Raw genomic sequence first — 22,566 nt, 5'->3', positions numbered from 1 at the left:
TCAAAAAAAGCAATGAAATATGAAACAATAAAAATAGAACTTGGGACTTGGAAGATAGCCTAGTAGTTAAAGGTGCTTGCTTGCTACATACAAAAAGTGGTACAAGCATTTGGCAATTGTTTAAAGTGGTAAGAGACCCTGGTACACACATGCACACACGCACGTGCACACACAATCAAAACACAGACCAGGAGCCTGGGGGAGTGGTTAAAGGTGCTTGCTTGCAAAGCATACTGCCTTGGATTCAATTCCCAAGTACTCATGTAAAGCTAAATGCACAGGTAGTGAATGCATCTGGATTTTGTTTGCAGTGGCAAGAGGTCTTGGTACACCCATACTTACTCATTCTCTCTCTCTGCTCAAAAACAAACAAATAAAATATTAAAAATATAGATCAGATATTTTTAACAATATTGCTTCTGGACTATCTCACTAGTTACAAAGTAAGTTAATATTAGCCTCCTTTTCAAGATTAATATATTTTTGTGGAATCAGGGAAATTACCCTGTCATACATTGAGCTCTTAAGGTACATAGTAACTTCTTACTCATTTTGTATCCCTTAAAACCAGCATAATACCTAAAATATAAGATACTCAATCAAAAAGGATGTGTTGGTTTGAGCTGGGAGCATGATACCCTGCTGCCTACTAAATTCTAGAAGAGCAACTGATTTTTTTTCATCCTAAATTTAAGATCAATGTAAGATAAAACATCTTGATACAAACAAAACCTAAGGTTTTCTGTTATTTATAATCTATACATGCCCTCACTCAGTCTGCATCCTTTTCTCTTTTTATTTTCTTCATAGAACTTAACTTTACCTAAAATTATAAATAAAATTCACTTGTTTACAGGCTTCCATTCTTTCTCAGAGCTTTGTCCTTGCAACCACTGAATCCCATAATGTAGGAGGCCCTTTATATTCGTGGAAGGAATACACATGCGTGCCAGAATTATTCCTACATAGGAATACTTGATGGAATAGATGCTTAGGATTCAAAGGCTTTTTCTATTGTTGAAAGCAAGATGGATACAGGATCTGGAAAATAGTCCCATAGGTCAAGTGAGCAAATTCACCACTTAAGTTAGGCAATTCCTTGGTCCCATCAGAGTCCTGTAAACACCAAATCCAGAGAAAAGCCCAGACCCCTACACCTCTTCACCTGAGGGTTGGCAGCCAGGATGGTATAGTTCCCATCATCATCCAGGGTGGAGGCTGCAGTACGGAGAGAACAGGTCCCATCAAGGTCTCTCTGAATGGTGTAGTGATCACTCTTGGGAGAAATCTGCTTTCCATCTTTAAACCAGTAGATCTGTAGAAGAAAGCAGAGATTTAAAGATCACAAATGTACTCTTATTGTGTGAAAAGTGTGAAAATAACAATGTAGTCTGCAGAGTGGATCTAAGTTTTCATGTTAACATGTTACACCAAGAAGGCTCAGGAGATTACTCAGTGGGTAAAATGCTTGCCGCAAGCATGAAGACCTACCTATGTAAAAGTTGGGTGTGGTGGCATATTCCTGTTATCCCAGCACTGGGGAGACAAAGATAGGGGGATTCTTGGGGTCTGATTAGCCAGTGTAGTCTTCTTCCTTCCCCAACATTTAAATAAAGCTGCCGGTTCAAGATGTGTGCTAACCTATTATTCTCTGTGCACTACACAGGTGCAAGATGGGACCATCACAATGAATCAGAATGCAGCATCCTGTCCACTAGACTCGCGGTTAGGAAAAAAAAAAGTCTCCTTTAGAAACCAAGGTTAAATTCTTCATTGCCACACCTGACAGAGCCTAACTTGAGACTCTTCCTTAAAACATATATGCAAATTGAAATCATAAACTGGCATTCACATTCAGTTTTGTAAATTATGTGAATCTGAAAATCTTTTTTTTTTAAGTTCTACTTTTTAAGCAGGGTAAAATAAAAATACATGTAATAAAGTAGAAGGGGTCCTAGGACTAACTGGGAAAAAAGGGAACTGGTTGGAGGGGTACCCTGTTTGGGGGAGAGTAGCAGGAGTGAGGATCAAATGGGAACAATGAATATGACACAAGTGCATGCATGTGCATGCACACGTGTGTGTGCACACACACACACACACACATACACACACACTCACGCTGATGCAAGCCATTACTTGATATGCTACCTTACAAAGTTAATAAAGACAAGTTTTATTTTTAAAATAGGAGAGGGTTAGAGACATGGCTTAGTGGTTAAGGCACTTGCCTGCAAAGTCTTAAGGACCCAGGTTCAATTCCCCAAGACCTATGTAAGCCAGATATACAAAGTGGCACATGCGTCTGGAAATTGTTTTCAGTGGCTACAGGCCCCAGCACACCCATTTTCTCTCTCTCTTTCTTCCACTTTCTCTATCACTCAAATAAATAAATAAAAGGTAAAGATTTATGTAAAAAAAGATAGGAGAATATGAAACAAATATAGTACTGCAGAAATGCACCAGCAGGATGTGGTGGTTCACAGCTTTAACCCCAGCACTCGGGAGGCAGAGGTAGGAGGTTTACCATGAGTTCAAGGCCACCCTGAAACTAAAACTACATAGTGAATTGCAGGTCAGCCTGGGCTAGAGTGAGACCCTATTTTTTGGGGGGGGAGGGAAATGCATCAATTATCAGAATCTGATTGCTCCAGTTTTTCTAGCTCCAACATTTTAAAAGTAGATCTAAATTATGCAAACTGTATCATGTATTAATCATTCAAACTAAAAGTTAATCACCAACTAGACTTAACATTCAGTTCTAAATTAAGTTATACCAGGTATCATACTTTCTACTTCTGTTTTTCGTGACTCAATTATTTCTGGCGAAACAACACTACAACTGGGAAACAATTTCTTCCTTCTGCATTGTGGTCATAATGTTGGATGTGCAGAGTATTTTTTTCCTCTAAGCATATCTTTCATTTCCTCTTTTCTTAGAGTACAACTTTCAAACAAGAATAAATAATATGAATTTTTCCCAAGAGTGCCAATGGAGAGAGGAGGGCACAGGAAATGAAAACTTGATAGATTAGAAATTATTTTCCATCTTTCCATTTCTCTACTAGAACAAGCATGCCAAGGAAAGAATATTTTTCTTTCTCAAAAAAAATAAGCTAAAAAGGGATATATTTCTTCAAACATGATGGATCTTCCATACACTAACAGTCTCAATATGATTTATATAACATGCACAGAGATGGGTCTTTGATAGGGAAGGAACAAACAGGAGAGAGAAAGAAGGGTGAGAAGGGAAGAAGGATGAAAGAAGAAAATGTGACAGTAATAAGTTCCCGAATCTTTTGAAGCAAAGATTTTAACCATCCAGAACTACATTTCATATTAATTTTTCTGCTTTTGAGTCAATATCATGTGAGAGTATAAAGTCAAGGTTTTACTTATTTATTTATTCTTTTTTCAAAGTAGGGTCTCACTCTAGCCCAGGATGACCTAGAATTCACTACATAGTCTCAGGCTGGCCTTGAACTCACAGTGAAATCCTACCTTGGCCTTCCGAATGCTGGGATTAAAGGTGTGTGCCACCATGCTCAGCAAATTCAAGATTTTAATATATCATCTTTTTCACACAAGTTAAAGTATAAATTTGTTTAGTGCTATGCTGAGTTGTTGAAGAGTTATTCTAATACACCTTTTTTATTTTTTAATTATGTGTGTGTTCTGTGTACCTGTGGACTGACCCATGTGAAGGCATATGTGGAGGTCTCAGGGCAATCTCGGGGTGCCCATCCTCTCCCCCAACCCTGCTAGAAACAGATGCTGTTTTGCTTCATGTGTGCTAGTCTAAATGACTCATGGGCTTCTGGGTTATCCTGGCTCTGCCTCCCAATTCCATAGGCTTTTTGGGATCACAGTGGGCTTTACATGGGTACTGGGGAATGGAACTTGAACTGAAAGGCTTGCAAGCAAGTGCCTTTTAATGCTATGCCATCACCCTGGTCCATCTAATCTGTCATTTAAAGATAGTATGGCTCCCTATAAAGCAATTCAATTTGTAGGGAGAAGGCTCCCATGCCTGTTGGTTCAGTCATCCATACAATGAGCTCTGTGTCTTTTTCTGAGGCAGTCTTGCTAATTAGTCCAGGCTGGCTTCAAGCTTTCCAGTCATCCTTCCCCAGTCCCCTAGCTGCTAGAATCAAACCTCAGCTTCACTCCTCTTTCCCTCCACTCTTTTTGGTCTCTAATGCCTCCTGAACATAAGGGCATTTCAAATATTTTACATCTGCCCAGCATATTGAAAAAGCCAGTCTATATCTCTTCTTGCCTGATTGGCTTTGTTCTGGAGGTTAAAGTTTCTCCAAAACCACAATTTTTGTTGTAGTGTGGTTTGCACTGGAACTCATTGGCTGGACACTCAGAACAGCAGAACTGAGAGGTGAGACCTGCAGGAGGTGATGGGGTTTTGAGGGTTCTGCCTTCATGGTTGATAAAGTCACTCAAAGCTGTAATGATGCAGGGGCCATGTGAGGAGGCGTTTTCCTGTAACACGTGCTGTCTTGCCATGCGCTGACCTGCTTGTTACCATGAGCTGCAGCAACAGGGAGGTTTGGGCTTGCACCACGCTACTACATTTTCCGGACTCCATAATTGTGAGCCAAAATGAGCTTTTTTCCTTCTGAGCTACCCAGCACTTCTTCAAAGTCAGGGTTTCTGCTTACCTTTGGCTTTGGGTTCCCAGCCACTCGACACGTGAAAGTTACAGGCATTCCCTCAAAGATCTTGTAATGTTTCAGCTTCATCTCAAAGAACGGTGCTACTCCATTTTCCACAGGAACATCCCCATACTGAATTTCATCCCCTGACTCCTCCACAGGAGACCTTTCTAGCCTGTACTCGATCTCACTTATGAGCCTCTGTTCACAGCTGGAGACCTTGTATTCCTATGCCAGACAAAGAGAGTTCAGGTTAACAACCACAATCTCTCCCAGCACAGAGTATCTCATTAGTCTTATTCCCCATCTCCTATAAAACACTGCAATGTAGGGGGTTTTTACTACAGGGCTTAAAACCACAGTCTGAGCTCAGTTCAGTTCCACAGAAAACATCTGGAAATGAGTATATATGATATTTCAAATTGTCTTCAAGCCCTATCATTAAAAAAAAACCCAAACAAATAAGAAAACCTTTCCCTTGGAAGGTGAAGGGGAGATGGAATGGGGCAAGAGCTCTCTATTCCTAAATCATTCCTTCTGGAGAGTAAAAGCTGACTCAGGGCGGTGTATCTCTCCAGAAGGCTTCTAGTACATATGGCTAGCAGCTGTAGCAGTACACAGAATTTTATCAAATGAGTAATAACCTCATCTCATAGGAGCTCTCTCCTTAATCTGCACCTATTAGGAACCACCTCTTTAAAAGAAAAACAGGGCTGGAAATTCCAGCCAAAATTTCAGTTAAAAGCACAAAAGCAGGGCTGGAGACATGGCTGAGCATTTAAGGCACTTGCTTACAAAGCCAAAGGACCTAGGTTTGATTCCCCTGGACCTATGTAAACCAGATGCACAAGGTGGTGTGTGCATCTGGAGCTTGTTTGCAGAGGCTGAAGGCTCTGGTACACCCATTCTTCCTCTCCTCCCCCACCCCTCTGGCCTCTTTCTCTTTCAAATAAATAGAAATTAAAATTAAAAAAACACAAAAGCAAAACCAAGAACTGATCAACATATTATGGTGTCTAAGGTGGATGCTATAGTCTTCCAGCATACCAAGGACAGTGAATGAAGACAAGAAAGCCTACCGTAACACATTCCTTACAGACTACTAAGACTTTTTGCTTATTTGTTTGTTTGCTTGAGACAAGGTCTTGCTATGAAGGCTAGCCTATTTTGCACCTTGCTATGTAGCCCACACTGGCCTCAAACTCAACCATCCTCCTGCCCCAGCTTCTTGAGTGCTAAGACTACAGGTATGCACTGCCACACTTGGCTTATGAGGTCATTTGACCTACATTGTTTTCCCTTAGAGGTAGTTATTTAACTTTTGAAAATAGTTTATTGGTTTGAAGGTAGGAATACAGTGGTATGAATAAAACTGAACAACACAACACAAATTGTTAACTTTCCTTTACTTCCTATCAAATTAATTACTTCCAAAATTAATGAAAAGTCACACTGCAGTAAATTTGTTCATCTGATATTAAGTGAAAAACCAATACTGATTATTAAACTTATAGTGAAGGCCTGACAGTAAAGACAGACATACAGACAAGAATGGAAGGACAGAAGAAAACAGATACAGTGGAAGTCTGGAGAGAGAGGAAAGAGAAGAGCTTAACCTTTTGACCATCCAGAGGACTCCCTGCAGAAGCATGAGGAGACCCAACGTCCTGTAACGGCAGAAAAGAAGAAGTGAACACTAGCAGTGGAAATCGGCAGATGCAGTGAGGCTCTCGTGTCCGTAACTGAAACTTGTGTGGGAGCACTATGTAACACAGGCACACTTCCAGATTTTGAAGGATGATCTATTTCTCAGTAAAGATGAGAAACAGTTTACTTAATCCTTTAGACTTGCTTTAAAAGTTTGTTTGTTTTTAGTTTGAAACTTCACCTGGGAGCTCCAATCAGTATATTCGAGCTCACAAAGAAGCTTCCATCAGTCACAAAATGACCTTTTTGGGTAGCAGCAGGGGAATGAAAGAGCATCTTGGGTATTTTGTCGGGTAGTGTCTTTTGATTCTACACATGAAGGAAGACAGAGACAGTCTTTTCTGAGCAGAGATGTTTTACTTTGGCTGATAATCAGAATAGTATGGGAAATATTTATAAGCTTACTTAGTACATCAGTAGGAGTAAGTTTGTCCACACAAAACTATTTTGTAATAAAGCATAGGACAGGAAAAACAAAAATACCAAAAGGAAATGAGCTGATCAATAAGAAGATTAAAAGAAAAACCAGATACCACTGATCGGGGTGACTCTGCTGGCCACGTAAGTGTGTCAGGCACAGAGAATCTGCCCAATAAACATTATCTATGGGGTGGACTGATGAGATCAATACTGCTTCTCTGTGATTTGCCCTGGACTTTTCAGAACACTGATCCTAAGGATAGTGTCCAGGGCAGTGGTCAAGGTAGACAGCAGCATTCTTAGTGTCCAAAGAGTCCAGAGCAGCCAAGTACCTGATTTGCCATTTCTTCTTCTGGCTCCTGGGTATGGAAGACATTTGCACCGTCAGCACCTAGTAGTCGGCGAGCCATCCTCTCCTCATATGTTAGCCTCTGAACAAAGAGAGTCACAGAGACACAGACATTAGAAAACATGCAACTACATACTCCCCTGTGAAAACAGAGTACATAAAGAAAACATTTTTGATTGTTTTTATAGCTATCTCTCTTGAGCTTCAGATAGCTGCAGTGCAAAAGGAACCTTGTTCCACCCCTGATTCTGGTCCTCATGGCCTGGTCCAGCGCTGGGAGATGAGGCAGTGATCCTGGCCGCCACCCACTGATGCGGCATAAGTTACATGAACAGTAAGTAACAAGGTAGAGAACACACAGGAAAGTTATGCCACTCTTATCCTTAATGAAGAACAGAGTATAAAGAAAGCCATGTAAATAGCAAAATACAAGTTACAGGAAAAGTTATTTTTATAGACTTAGGCTTCGGAACAGCCAAGTCAGTTCCAAGACAAAATGTCAGAAAAAGATAGAAAGCTACTCAAAAGCAGAGCAAGCACGTCAATAAGAATATTAAAAAGAACAGGTATCACTGACAAAAATCATTCTACCAGGCCAGACATGGTGGCACAGCCTTTGATTCCAGCACTTGAGAGGCAGAGGTAGAAGGACCGAGATGAGTTTGAGTCCAGCCGGGGACTACAGAGTAAGTTGTTCCAAGATAGTCTGAGCTACAGCCTACTCATAAAAACAAAACTATGCCTCCCCCCCCCAAAAAAAAATAAAATAGAATATCCTACCAGTCACTTAACCCTGTCTGGCATATAGTATATGCTCAATAAATATTAGCACATGGAAGTTTCAGGCCAGTTTTACCTCTAAGAACACGCCCTAGGCTATTGTGTAATGTGAGTGAATTGAGGCAAATCTAATCCAGAAAGAATGACTGCACATGGCTGAAGAAGGAACAAGAGTATGAATGATGCTAGCTATGGTAGTTTCAATAGATGGCCCCCAATATATTCAAGATTTTATTGCTGTTTATAATTTAGATGTGCAGCCACTTAGCTGGAGGAGGTGTCACTAGACAGATCTTATGGTCCAGTCCTAAGGTGTGGTGGATTTGCAACTCCAGTTTAAAGATAGGCAAAGTGCCTGGAGTTCTTGAAGTGTGCTGTATTGTATGGCTTTAGGGTTTTTTGGCTTGGAGTTTCTCTCTGCTTGGAGCTGTGAAAGCAGGCCAGTTCCTTCTGCCATTATGGAACTTCTCCTGAATCTGTAATATTTAATAAATACCCCTTTCTCCAAAACTGTTCCCAGTTTGGAAGTTCATCTCAGTGACTTGAGGCTGTCTGCTACACTGGCCAAAGCCTGTATCCAGGATTCATAACTCAGCTCAGAAGCAACCTTGTCTATCAAGAAGAAAATGGCACATCACTGGGCGCATGTAGCAGGTCAGCCCTTAGGAGCTGGGCTATACCACTTGTGGAAGTCATTCTCATTCATACAAAGTGCCACATTTGCGTCCGGCCTTGTGGGGGGATTCTTCTATTTCCCAATCATGAATTCAGGAGAACTTTTGAGATCCTTCTGCCCCTTTAGGAGCATTTTAAGAGCATGGGTTTAACTAGAAATAGGGAACAGCAGGGCATGGTGGTACATGCCTTTAATTCCAGCTCTTGGGAGGCAGAGGTAGGAGGATCAGTATGAATTCTAGGTCAGCCTGGGCTAGAGTGAGACTTTACCTACAAAAACAAAGAAAAATTGTTTGGGCTGGAGAGATGGCTCAGTGCTTAAGGTGCTAGCCTGCAAAGCCTACAGACCCAAGTATGATTCCCCAGGACGCACATAAAGCCATATGCACAAGGTGGCGCATGCATGTGGAGTCCGTTTGCAGTGGCTGGAGGCCCTGGTGTGCCCATTCTGTCTATCTGCCTCTTTCTTTCACTCCCTCATAAACATAATACCTAAATAAATAAATAGAGAAATAAATAGAAATAGGGAGCAATTAATAAGGCAGACTCTACGAAAAAACTACAAACATTATTTCTGATAAACATACAAACTTTTGGATGTAGATACAAATACTGTCAGAGATTCTCTAATTGGGAAAATATGTTGGGTGAATTTACAGTTTCCAGTAATTGCTGGTTCTAGTCCCAGCTGAAACCGGGAAGTGAAAGAAATCAAGTGCCAACTAGTCCTAAAGTTCAAATTACTTCATTTACTAAAGAAAGGGCAAGGACCATCGGAGTTAAGGCCTCTGAATGTTGCCTGCACTGACTCAGTCCAGAAGGCTATTATGTAAATTAGCTTTTTCAGGTCAACACCAGGGAGTTCAGTTTTCAAAGGGAGCTTTAAATCTCTGTTCCTTTAAGTAAGAAGGCCACCTGGAGTTCTGATGGAGAATAGCATCATCCATGGAGGGCTATGGTTTCTATATCTCAGCTCCTCTCCGGCACAAACAGTAATGTCTTGACAGCTATTCTTTCACCAGAACGTACCTGCTACTGTGAGAAGCCATACTGCTCAGACGTGTTTCTGAGCCACTGTGCCACATGGAAAAAATAAAATAACAGTATTATGTAACATTAGGAAAAAGTTATTTTAGAATACCAGCTCCTTTTCCTAAGAAAGGAATCCTTATTTTTTTCTTGTACTACAGTATCAAATGTGGATGCCTATGGAACTAATGTGAATGTTCTTTATTGCTAAGTAGCAAATACAATTAATGTGTAATCACATAAGATATATAATAGGTAAATTAAAATGTAACTATAGGGCTGGAGAGATGGCTTAGCGGTTAAAGCGCTTGCCTGTGAAGCCTAAGGACCCCGGTTCGAGGCTCGGTTCCCCAGGTCCCACGTTAGCCAGATGCACAAGGGGGCGCACGAGTCTGGAGTTCGTTTGCAGAGGCTGGAAGCCCTGGCGCGCCCATTCTCTCTCTCCCCCTCTATCTGTCTTTCTCTCTGTGTCTGTCACTCTCAAATAAATAAATAAAAAATTAAAAAAAAAATGTAACTATATGCAATATAGTTGAGTAGTGGCTTATAGAAAGCTTACTTTACTCCAAGAGAATCCTAGACCATAAGGACTATTTAAACAAACAACTGAAAATGGTGGTGGGGAAAAATGCTGGAGAGATGCCTTTACCTGGCTAGAAAAAGTTCCCATAAGTATTCACTTTAATCTTTCAAAGGCTTTAGTTTCCAGAGCCAGGAAAAACTTCCAGAGTATGTACATTACACATGTAATCACTTATTTCAGGGAGAAAATATTTTCCTTTTGTGAGGATCTTTTCTATATCCCATGAAATGAGCAACACAAAACTCATTAGAATTTTAATCTTTCTTAATCATACTAAGATGTCCTAATCATTAAAATCAGGATCTAACACCCCATTTTTCATTATCCACCTTTCCAATTAAATTTCATCTGTCTTCATGTTTTAATGTATCATTGTTTGACAATTAAAAGCCCCAGGAAACATAATTAGGATAGGTTTCTGAGAGGGAGATGTTATGTGAAAAGGCCTGCCTCATCTAATGAAGAGCCAAGCATGCGTATTCTCCTGAAAATATCTCATGATAAATCTACCTATGACTCCTCTCCTTTACTCTGTTTGCTAGGCTTGCTTTTTCTAGCCCCTTAAAATGGCTTGAATAACATGTCAAGGTCAGAGTTAAGCAAGTAAACAGAATCATTAAGTATTTAAGTCCAGTAGAGTCCAATGTCTATTTCTCATCTTCACATGTGAACTCTACAATCTTTTATTTAGTCTAAAATATTTTGTTTGTTTGTTGGCTGTCTAGTTCAGTTGTATTGCTGTAACACCCGAACAAGACTGTAGATGGCGTTGCCCTCAGATTGCTGAACCAGTGTCAAGGCAGAGGCAGAGGCAGAGGCAGACAGAACAACACTCAGCTTCAACATTGGTTTCTCTAGTACAGATGTTTTTGTGTACAAGTAATCTGCACCATACCATCCTTAACTTACAGCTCTCTGATTATGAGAACCAACTCTCTGAGATCACCTTCTCCCTGCATTCACCTAGCAGTCTGTAGGTCTTTTTCTTTATAACAATGTCCTTATTCACTGGTTGTATTCTTACCCTTAATTGCTGCCATCCCTCTTCTATCCTACTCACTAGGAGGAGTGCTGAGATTGAGGGCAATGAAACAGTTTGCTGGGCAAAATCTATGAGTCTAGCCCTCAGGAAAACAAGAGATCTGTGATGTAGGGAGCTAAGATTCCAAGTCCATGCCCCCCATCTGTCTCAGTACCGGCTGGCCATTGTTCAGGAGGTCCTCCTTGAAGCGAAGTTTCCGTTCCAGGTCTTGAATGACAGCATCCTTTGTGCCTTGGATCTCCTCATCAGACGCTATCCTAGCAGTTCTACTGGTTTTCTTTGGAAATCCCCTGCAGGACAAAAGAAAGACAAGGTTGTACAGTCAAGTGCCGGGCATCTACGTCGGATCAAACATTCAAGTTCAACAAGGAGTGCAGTGTATCAACATGCCATTTGTATATATTTTTAGTTTTTACAGTTACATATATTGCAACTAGTATGTAAAGAATCATGAAAGATGGTTTCAGCACTGCAAGACACACTAACTGGAACTAGTGTTTAGAGAAGTTCCAATGCCCAAGGGGAGTATGCCTAAGTAGTTAGGGAAATGCCAATGACAGGGAAGGCCTGTGTTTCAGTGTAGTAAAAAATAATGGTGAAATGTGTTAACAGATTTGAAAATCTGATTGACCTTGTGTTCTGTTTGTATCTTGGGCAATTTTCCTGAACCCTCTGATTAAATACAAATAAAAATGTAGGCAACATATGAATATTAATGTTTCTCCCACATTTTAGTATTCTGTTTTATACTTTGTTTTGTTTTATTTTTGTTTTTGAGGTAGGGTCTTGCTTTAGCCCAGGATGACCTGGAATTCACTAAGTAGTTTTAGGTTAGCCTCAAACTCACAGTGATCCTCCTACCTCTGCCTCCCGAGTACTGGGATTAAAGGTATGTGCCATTCTGCCCGGCTTTATATTATTTTGTAATCTATTTTATTTAGGAACAGTGGCTAACTTACTATAAGCAAACACAGATGGAGTATCATTTATCAAAAGTACTTAGATGGTAAGATAAAAAGCAGACATAAAGGGAAGAGAAAGGAAGGGAGGAGGGTACTTAATAGGTTGATATTGTATATATGTAAGTACAATGATTGGGATGGGGAGGTAATATGATGGAGAATGGAATTCAAAGGGGAAAGTGTGGAGAGGGAGGGAATTACCATGGGATTTTTTTTATAATCATGGAAAATGCTAATAAAAATAAAAAAAGTACTTAGATGGCTCAGTGCTTGCAAAGCCTGCCAGCCTGAGTTCCATCCCCCAATACTCATGTAAAGCCAGACATACAAAGTTGCACATGTGTCTAGAAGTTGCAGCAGCAGGAGGCCCTCTAGCTTCCTCTCTCTCAAATAAATATATAAATATTTCAAAATATTAAAATAAATGTGAAAATTGTTAAAAAAATACTTAGAATTCAAAGCATTTTGGATTTTGCATGGTTTCCCTATCCATTATGAGATACCTTTGAGGTAGGGCTGGAGCCTATACACCCTTTATATGCTGTCTACATACAAGGAATGTCTCTACAGATTCCTTACTGTACCTGCATTCTGACTGTGTGGGCCATCACATTTCAGTCTTTGCATTTTCAGGTTTAGGGGTACTCTAAATCTAAACAAAGTATGTCACTTCCCCTTGGCCTCTATGTACCCATGTAACTAGAGTGAGCCCGTGTCAGATGATATAGGTCTTCAGTCTATGTTTTCATACTAGAGGCATGTCTGCAGGTTTTACCATGGCAGGCAGACCTTATGCTTCCTTGACTTCTAAAACAGGAAAGGTGATATCTTGGGACCTTCTCTCCAAGGACTATAGTTCCCTGGACCATATGAACGAAAGGCCACTGGTACCATATGGTTGAAGGAAGTGGGAATCACTTCTGCTGGCACCATAAGCAAGTTGCTTTCCAGTTTCTTTGCGTTTCCTTCATAAGTGAGTGGAGATTAATGGGAAACGAAATACCATATGAGATGAAATGAAGGCCCTTTCACTACCCTTATCAACAAAAGTGAATTTAAATGACAAAATATGAAAGAAAGCACCTAACAGTTCTGCATATAAACGGGCTGGACTGGGCAGTGGTTCTCAGAATGGACCAGCAGTGTCGGCGTGACCCAGAGGGACTGTTAGCTACAGTTCCACAGCCTCATTCCAAACCTACTGAATCAGAAACTTTGGGCTGGAGCCCAGAAGTCTGTATTTTAACAAGTCCTCTAGGTGATTCTGATACATGTGAACATTTGATAAACAAGTTAGGGAAACTTACATATGTGGTAAAACTATAAAAAGAACCAAGAGAACATTAACATAGAAATTCAGGGTAGTGGTTAAGTCTCCGGGGAGTGTAGTATATGCAACTGGATGTGCAGGAGCTTCAAAGGTACTAGAAGTAGATGGGCATGATTTTAGGATACATTTTATACATATACATACATATATATATATATATATGTTCCTTACTTGAACATTTCATGATAGGACATTTATAGGTTTAATGGTTTACTGAAAATGTGTCACAGTATTGTGTGCCTAACACAGAAAACACCAGTCTGATCTGCAAGACACTGGGTTTACCAACTCTCAGCTTCTCAGTTTCACTCGGTTTTTCTGGAAGCAACAACATCAGCAGCAGTAAGTCCCTAAGGACTGAAGCGCAAATCACGAAGATCCGAGCCAGCCCTGTCATTCATCCTGCGCGCTCCTGAGACTTGCTGTCTTCCCAGTGGCCATTCTTTCTAGTGGTCTTTTGTTTCTTGTTGAATTTTTCTGATTTTATTGGGTGCTTACCCTTCAATGTGCTTAAAGAGGTGATCCCCAACCTTTAATTCAAAGGTGGTTGGTCTAAACCAATTTTAATGTTTTTGATCTATCTCCCAAATAGTGATTTCTTTAGCCAGAGGCAGGTGTCTGGGCTAGTGAGACTGCTATCGGAACAGGAATGAGAGGGAAAGGTGCTCTCGTTCAAAGCCTCCCATCTCTCAAACAGGACGTACAGGAAGAGCAGACCCTTTCATTCACTGGTGATCGCTGTCATAATCATAACAAAGACTGCTGCATTTACTGCACGATGACAAGAGATCCCATGACACGTCAACAATGATGGGTTAGGAAGACAAAGTTCCTGGGCATGTTTGGGGTCAACACTGTGCTAATGTACCATGAACAAGCTCCTTTCTGAGCATTCTTTTCAAGTAAGCAGCCCTGTGTATGTATGCTACTTGTAGGCCAGTTGTCTAAATACCTACATTAGAAAATATCTTGATAAAATCTGTATTCTGAAGGCCATCCCACTTAATTGTTTGGTCCTGCACACTAGAATTAGACATTAACAAAGCAATGAAATAGTGTGACATCCTAAATGGTCAGTCACAAATTAACTTGTATTCTATACTGGGAATTGATCTTACTGTTTTGGGAAATGGGAACTGAACCTAAGACATGTCGGTGGCAAGTCGTGGGAGTTGTGATTTATAATTCCAGTTTTACTTCCATAGGGCCATTTAAAAAGTATGAATAGTTTGCAGGCTATCATAAAACTCTTTGCTATGGTACATCATCAGTCTTCATGCTTAATTATTCCTGGGGAAAATGTTCCAAAGTCTACTCTGTTAGTAATGCCCCGTTTGTTTTCTTCAAAGCACCAATCATGCTGATGTGTGCTTAAATGACTTCTCTCAGCACGGCTGTTTGGGTGACCACAGTGCGTGTGAGCAGACATTTCTACCATGAGTGAACAGAGGCACTGCCTCTCTTCACCTCTCCCTCTCTCCTTCCCCTGTTTACTTAAGGACACTCTGCCACATTCATCTGAAATCAGATGACATGTAAAAAGCCAGGCTTTACATGGGACAACTGGATATTATGCCATTTCAAAGAACATTTTACATTGCCTTGCCTAGAGCCCTACATCAGTGAAACAGAAGACCTGGGTTTTGAAGTCCCCAAAGACAATTGTGGAGATAGTGAGCTCTCCCATGAGCTAATGCTGGGCACGCAGCTTCCCACTGTTACACCAAGCCTGAGCAACCCAAGCGAGCCGCACCACTGTGCCACGAGCAGCCTCTGATGACAGAGGCGTTTCTCTGTTGCAGTCAGACTACACTGAGAGCTGTGTTCTCAACCAATGTGAACCAAAGTGGTAAGAGATGAATACCAAGGACAGAAGAGATCTGATGGGAAACATAGAACTGGTGTTTGTGAAGACAGTCACAATTGTCTTGGACAACTGAACTCCTGTCTGTTTATAATAGAGCAAGACTTGGGTTTGGAAGGCATTTTTCAGTGAACTTGACTTTTCCAGGTGGACTTACAACATCTGCTCTGGAACATTTCATGGATAAGCCATTTATCTTGGCTTGGGTTCCTTCCACCAGGTATTTTATCATTTTTCACAGTACAGTTAAGATTATTCTTCTATCCAAATAAAAATCCTATCCATTCTGTATTTCTTTTAACAAGCCAATTTCCTAAACATAACAAGATTACCAGTATTATGTACTGGATGTGGTGTCTCATGCCTCTAATCTCAGCTCTCAGGAGGCTGAGCAGGAAGATCACCAATTCAAGGCCAACCTGGGCTATCCATACAATCTTGTCTCAAACAAGAACAAAACAACCAAGATTAATAGCATTAGAAGGACATTTACATAGTTTCTGTTTTCTTCCTAGTTTCAAAACATTTTTATCTGTTGAAGGCACTCATATTTTCTTGGTTCTAAATAGTTAGCACTATCATAAGAATTGATCAATGGAAAGATTTGTTAATGTCCAATTCCAAAAACAGATACTGAACATGTAGTAAGACCCTGTGGTAGGCTTAAATATCAATGCAAATGTTGTTGAGTTTAGAAAACAAGCAGTTCATAACGTTACTGACTTCTTGACATGAAATTCTATGAATTAGGAGCAAAACACGTAGTACTTACTCTAAAACTGACAGGAGTCAGAAGAAATAGAAACTAATACTGGGAGAATGGCTGCCAAGAGCCATGTGCAGGAAGACAGACTGACAGGCACCTAAGGCAGACCATGAAGGGTGTGATGTTGTGAGAATCAAGGAGGAGGAGAAGAGAGGCAGAGTTAGCTCAGAAGGGCTGAGACAAAGGCATTTTTTCTATTACCATTTAAGAGACCTAAGGCTTGGGCTCATTCCTTCACGATGATGTACATTAGTTCCCTCCCTGGTAAGTGTGAACTGCAGATGTTAGAAGCAATGTGGCCACACAGGAATACTGGGAAGACAACGTGAGCTCGTGTGCAGTGAGCCCTCAGGACAGGACCTGCCATGATGGGGTGGACTTGGACATGCCAGTACCAAATATCCAGCATGGAAGTCAGTCACAGAGATGAGACTGGCCAAGGGAAACAGAACACTGATAAGGGTTTAAAATGATGCCAGAAAATTCTTCGAGTTTCCTAGAATGTGCAAGTAACCCTTACCAACTCCCTTTTCAGTGCTCAACTTTGTTCTTGATGCTGGGAATGTAATATTGAACACATGGACTGTCGTAGTACTCAGAAAAATAATATTCTACCATAGAGATGGCTGAATTAGGGGGAAGAATAGAGTGAAGGACATACCAGGAAGTGCCACATAGTGACAGGTGCATGCACAGATGGCTAGGTCAGTAGTCCGTCAAGCCTCTAAGGAAGTGACTCTAGAAAGCTACTAGTCGTGTGAAGACCTACAGGGAGAGACCTAGCCTGTGCAGAGGCCCCACATCAGGGTGAGCCTGGCAGGGCAACAGAAAGGCCATCTTGAGGTAGAGAAGGTGTCATTCCTCACACTTACCAAACTTTGAATTTCCTTGTCATCTCTCCCTCTTTTTTTTTTTTTTTTAAGAGTGCATCTTATTGAGATAATATAACTCAGAAAATATTTAGGAAAGTTTGTTAAAAACTTCCAACAGGGCTTAGGGTTAACATGTCAGGCTGGTATTTGATATCAAAAAGGAGCATATGGAGAGGGGAGACACATGGAAGGAAAAGTAATTGTGTGTCAGGTAAAGCATGGGAACTGAGTTTGTTTCCTATAAACATGATTCTGTGTTGGAGTCAAATATAGGAGGGCATGGGTTTGCTTCTCCAGATAGTACCAGTTCTTGATAAGATGGGGCCAGCTCACTAGGAAACAGATGTTCTCTACTCATTTTTTAAATACTTATTCAAAGTAAATCGTACCCAAACCAGAACACTTTACGAAAATCCATACGTGGAGGCAAACCTTACCCAATAAACAGTTCCTAGCAGGCCTCCCATACTGAGCACTTCTGTGTATACATGAAGCCCAACTGTGCACCATGACTGGGCTGTTTACTCAGGCTTTGACAGTAGGTCACCTGCCTTTGAAAACAGTACTCACTTGGCAGTGTGAAGACATTTACAACATATACACAAGCATCTGGAGGGTGAGCTTGTCCAGATATGAGCACCTCCAAGTCCCAGAAGCTCTCCCTCCTCCCTAGACTGCTGAACACCTTGACTGCCTCCTTCTCTTGATAAACTACTCCTGGTCAAGTCTGTCAGTACATTGCAGAAACTCAAATCTGCAGAGTTCAACCTTTACTTAAGAGTTCAGGTGCCTGTCTTTTTAAGTTGGTAAAAGTTCCTTTATTTTCCTGAAATTCAGTGGAATTTGAGCGTAACTAAACCCCACGGCCATTTCAACTCATGAACATGATGGTATTTAGGTATCTTCTATACTGGACGATACCTTATTCATGAATATAAAAAGAGAGCCTAAGATGCACAGTGTTTATCAGTTCTTAGCTGATTTTATGTTAGCAAAGTGGTCAAAAGACAAAAAGTGACCAGCTTCAGCTCTTAGCTTTTACTTACAAGAACATAGGTAACATCACTCTGTAATAGTCATTCTCTTTGCATTGTCTTTGGTGAAGAATGAAATGACAAAGGTACAACTGAGTGATGGCCATTCCTGACTGAGGACACGGCCCTGGGGTGCCTCCGGCCCTCTAAGCCCTGCTCTCTGATGGAGGATAGCAGGGATATCAGTGAGCTATCTCATTGATATCTCAATGCCCAATGCCCCTTCTGTCTGTTGGGTTCTTTTTTATTGGTTACTATTTAACCAATGCTAAGGCATTTCACCAAGATGCTCAGGTAAAGCTTAAAGGTTCAACTCATGTGTGACAAGCAGGCTTTCCCCCCGACACTTGGGAGTCTTTGTGCTCCTGTAACTGCAGTCAAGAAGCATCAGGTAGCAGGGTTACTTAGCAAGGGCTTGTATCTGCTGGGCTATCTCCCCAGCCTAGATACCAGGTTTAGTAACAGGCAACAGTGGCTATCTGCCAAAGGCCATGTCACACTCAATTCACTTTGCTCAGCTCATTCAAGGTGCCTAGCAAAGTGTTCCTCACCTGCCTGTTTCCTGTATGCCAGGTGTAAAAAAGGGGACACTAGGAAGGTTGTAAAAGCAGAGTGTCTTGAATAAAGCCATTCATTGCATCCACATAAAACCCCTGCTTGGGCTGGAGAGATGGTACAATAATTAAGGTGCTTGCCTGCAAAGCCTAATGACTTGGGTTCAATCCCCCAGTTCCCACATAAAGCTGGATGCACAAAGAGATGTATGTATCTGGAGTTTGGTTGCAGTTGCTGGAGGCCCTAGTGTGCCCATTCTCTCTCTCTCTCTCCCTCCCCTTTGTAAATACATAAAGAATGATATAATAAAAAAAGCTCCCATTGCTATATGCTCTTATTTGTGACAAATGGGATAACATTTCAAACTAAAACCTACGTTTCAAGCCTATTTATGTAAACGAGGAAAAAACTAACAGACAATATATACCAGACAAGGTGCACACCTGTAACCCTAGCACTCAGGTAGTGGTGGCAGGAGGACCAGGAATTCAAGTCAAAGTTTGGGGACAGTCTAGGTTACACAAGACCCTGTCTCAATAAAATGAGATGGAGGGGGGAGAAGAAGGACAAGGAAGAGAAGAGGAAGGAGAGGAAGAGGAGAGAGTTGGGATGAAAGAAGGGAATTCCCAAGGGGGAGAAGAAGAGAGACTGTAATTTGGGTTTAGTGTTCCATGCCTGTAATCTAAGCATTCAAGGCCTATGCAGGAGGATAATGAGGCCCTCCCAGTAACAGGAACAAACAAACACCCCCACCCAACCACAGATTAGAAACATTGTGACCCTTGGCATCCTGCTATCCCTCAGGAGAACAGCTCCCCAGTCTGTGAAGGCGGACACAGAGGCCTGATTCTTGGGTATGGAGCCATCCAGATCTACTTTCCAGACTTGGCACTGCTGTATGGAGACCCACAGAGACAGAACTGCTGCCCACACAGCATGGCATTGCCAAATCCTCAAGATCCCCACCTCTAGAGGACAGGTTACTGTGTGGAAAGGCAAGTGGTGGCAGTGGAAGCTGTCAAACGACAGCAATGCCTTATGTTTCATCAAAGTATAAACAGATTTCTTTCTCTGCAGGGTTCCTCAGTGCCTATGTGTGAAGATGTGCAATTCAGTCTGAAGGAAATGAAGATGTTGGAAATTGGTATTTACGATTTTAGTAAAACAAGGCAGGTGGGGAAAAATCTGCTGAATTCCTGTTTAGTTCAGTCATTCATAATCACCCCGTTGCTGGCACTGGACACGATTTGACTACAGTCTGGGAGTTCTTACAATTAGTCTCAGCAGCCCTGAAAGGGATACTATCTTTGGCATTTTTTTTCCCGACCATTAATGAAGGATAAATAGCAACATATTTTACTTTTTAATTCAGAATGCAAGTTACAGTTTACAGTATTCTAGAGGAAAACATATTTGGAAGGACACAGTATCCAACTGAAGAATGGATTCTTCAAGTATGTGTGATTGAGCAACAGGAAAATTCCTTCAAGACAAGAGGGCAGCCACATAATAATGGCTTTCTGGGCTGACACAAGCTAAAAATCTGCAGCCTGATATTGTTACCTATCTTTGGCATCATGGTATGTAACATTTTTTGGTATAGCTTTTCACAGGCATACATCAACTTGGCCTCTCCACTGATTTTTATGAGATGTTAGGAATTACTGGGCCCTTGTGGTAACAATTATATTTTGGCTCCAGAAAGTAAGTGTGATAGACATTGCTAAGGAGGTAAGCCCTTCAAACTGGTATCTTCGTGAGAGTTTCTAAGCCAAAGATCTAAATACATCATAACTTCTACCTAAGATGATTTAAGGCCATGACCATGCAGTGCCTTTGAAAGACTATTCCCTTTGATCAAATTCTCCACGAGATGAGAAGTGTCAGATGGATTAGCTGTGTGGTCCTTATCTTCGGGGGAAACAAGACTTCATACCTCTGCAGTGAGGGCACCACCCATTCGGTGCATCTGATAGCCGGCCTCTTTGTAGCAATATGAAGCTTCATTTTCTATCAGTAAAAAAAAAAAAAGGCTCCAGCAGGAAAGTTGGGGACAGAGTTTTTCCTTAGGCTCTCTGACTCAACTTTTAGTAGAAGGCCATTTTCCCATCATTACTATACAGAATCCACTCTTTCATTTACAGATTTGTTTTGACTTATGCTCACTCCAATCCGAATTTAAGAAGAAGCCAGATTTAAACACAGAATTCACATAATCAACACTTGGAAAGTGTCAACAAAGCAAGCCATTGCTCATTGAAGCTCTGTGGTCTGCCTAGTTAAGGCCAGACATAGCAATGCTTGTCTTTTGTGTGTGTGTGTGTGTGTGTGAGCCAGAAGTCGAAATCTGAGGTTTTCCTCAATAGCTCCCCACCCAGTGTCCCTGGCTGACCATGGAACTCACCAATTCAGCTAGAGGAGGCTAGACTAGCTAGTCAGTGAGCCAGGGTTTCTGTCTGGGGCTCCCCGGTGCTGGGGTTAGGGGTGCATGCACGACTTCTGACATTTTTATACAGCTGAGGAGCTATTGCCCCCGTCCCAAAATGCCTGTCCCTAATGTGGTACTGGTATGTCCCGTCAATGGAAAACTGCCTAAGAATAAACATAAATCCAGTGTCTCCTAGTTTATTCCTTAGTAACGGCCTATCATGTCTGTCCCAAGCATGAGGCCTCTGACAAACAATGCAGTAGGCTTTCAACAGGAGTAGCCGCCCCTTGCTAACGCTTATGTTTTCCTTTTGAGACAAGTTCTCACGTAGCTGAGGCTAGACTGGAACTTCTGATCCTCCTGCCTCTACCTCACAGTGCTGGGATTATAGGCATGCCTTCCATCCTTGGTGGGCGAGGTGCTGAGGAGGATGGAACTCAGGACTTCATGAGTGCTAGGTAGCACTGTACCTGTGGAGCCGCATTCCCAGCCAGCCTTCACGCTTACTCACTTTTGAAATCTACCCTGAAGTGAGTGCTGGTCTCGCTCAGATTCATTTCACCCTCCAGCAAGTCAAGCCAACACTTGGCTGATGTTTCTCCTGAAGGTTATATACTGCACTTTTATCTAGTAGACTATGGTTTCCTATTTTAAAGAGTTTTACAGTTGTCACTGTGAGATTAGGAGAAACAGATATATCATCTGAGCGGTTAAGGAGTTTTCCTACAAAGAAGCCAAAGGACCCAGGTTGGATTCCCCAGGACCCAAACAAACCAGATGCACAAGGTGGCACATGCGTCTGGAGTTCATGTGCAGCAGCTGCAGGGCCTGGCGTGCCCATTCTCTCCCTCTCTCCCCCTCCCTCTTTCTCGGTATCAACTACATAAAAATATGCTTTTTTTTGAGGTAGGGTCTCACTCTAGCCCAGGCTGACCTGGAATTCACTATGTAGTCTCAGGGTGGCCTCAAACTCACAGCAATCCTCCTACCTCTGCCTCCCGAGTGCTGGGTTTAAAGGCGTGCGCCACCACGCTCGGCAAAATACATATTAAAAAAAAGAAAGAGGAAGAAAAAGCGAAATCCTGTCATCTGCCTAGCGACCACTGTTGGCCAGGGGCTCAACTGCTACCATCATTTCTCACCTGATCTTACACTTCTGGTTTAACTGCATCAGGGTATGAAGACATTTAATGCTTTACCCCAAACTTGGATGTGTTGAAGGCTTTATTAACTCTGTTTAGTTTTTCTCACTTATTTTCCTCACCCAACTCCACCTAGCATATTACTGATCTGAAATACGGATGCAGCATGGAGCTGCGAGCCCTTGGAGTGAGACAGACACACGGAGTCCATCTCAGGTTAGTGACCATGTGACCCTGGGCAGGTCATTTAGTTAGGGAGTGTGACAAGGACACCTCCTAGGAGTGTCGTTCGTAGGGGGTGGAACGAGACACCGTGAGCGGCTTAGGCGCACGTGTAGTAAAAGGCAGGGCAGGGCAC

At 41.7% G+C, this 22,566-nt stretch overlaps 1 protein-coding gene across 1 annotated transcript in view; it reads right to left on the bottom strand.

Moving 5' to 3' along the window:
- The window catches only part of Palld (palladin, cytoskeletal associated protein), a 413,077-nt gene that overhangs the window by 21,080 nt on the left and 369,431 nt on the right, over positions 1-22,566 (bottom strand). Inside the window, exons 11-14 of the mRNA XM_045149173.1 lie at positions 11,410-11,545; positions 7,130-7,228; positions 4,677-4,898; positions 1,166-1,315 (exon numbers count right to left, since the gene is read on the bottom strand). Of these exons, the coding sequence (XP_045005108.1) occupies positions 1,166-1,315; positions 4,677-4,898; positions 7,130-7,228; positions 11,410-11,545 (607 nt within the window). The remainder of the gene's footprint in view (positions 1-1,165; positions 1,316-4,676; positions 4,899-7,129; positions 7,229-11,409; positions 11,546-22,566) is intronic.

The sequence above is a fragment of the Jaculus jaculus genome, chromosome 1 (assembly GCF_020740685.1).
Source record: "Jaculus jaculus isolate mJacJac1 chromosome 1, mJacJac1.mat.Y.cur, whole genome shotgun sequence".
NCBI classification, from domain to species: Eukaryota; Metazoa; Chordata; class Mammalia; order Rodentia; family Dipodidae; genus Jaculus; species Jaculus jaculus.
Note: the sequence above shows the minus strand (reverse complement) of the source record. Positions and strands in the feature narration are given on the sequence as shown.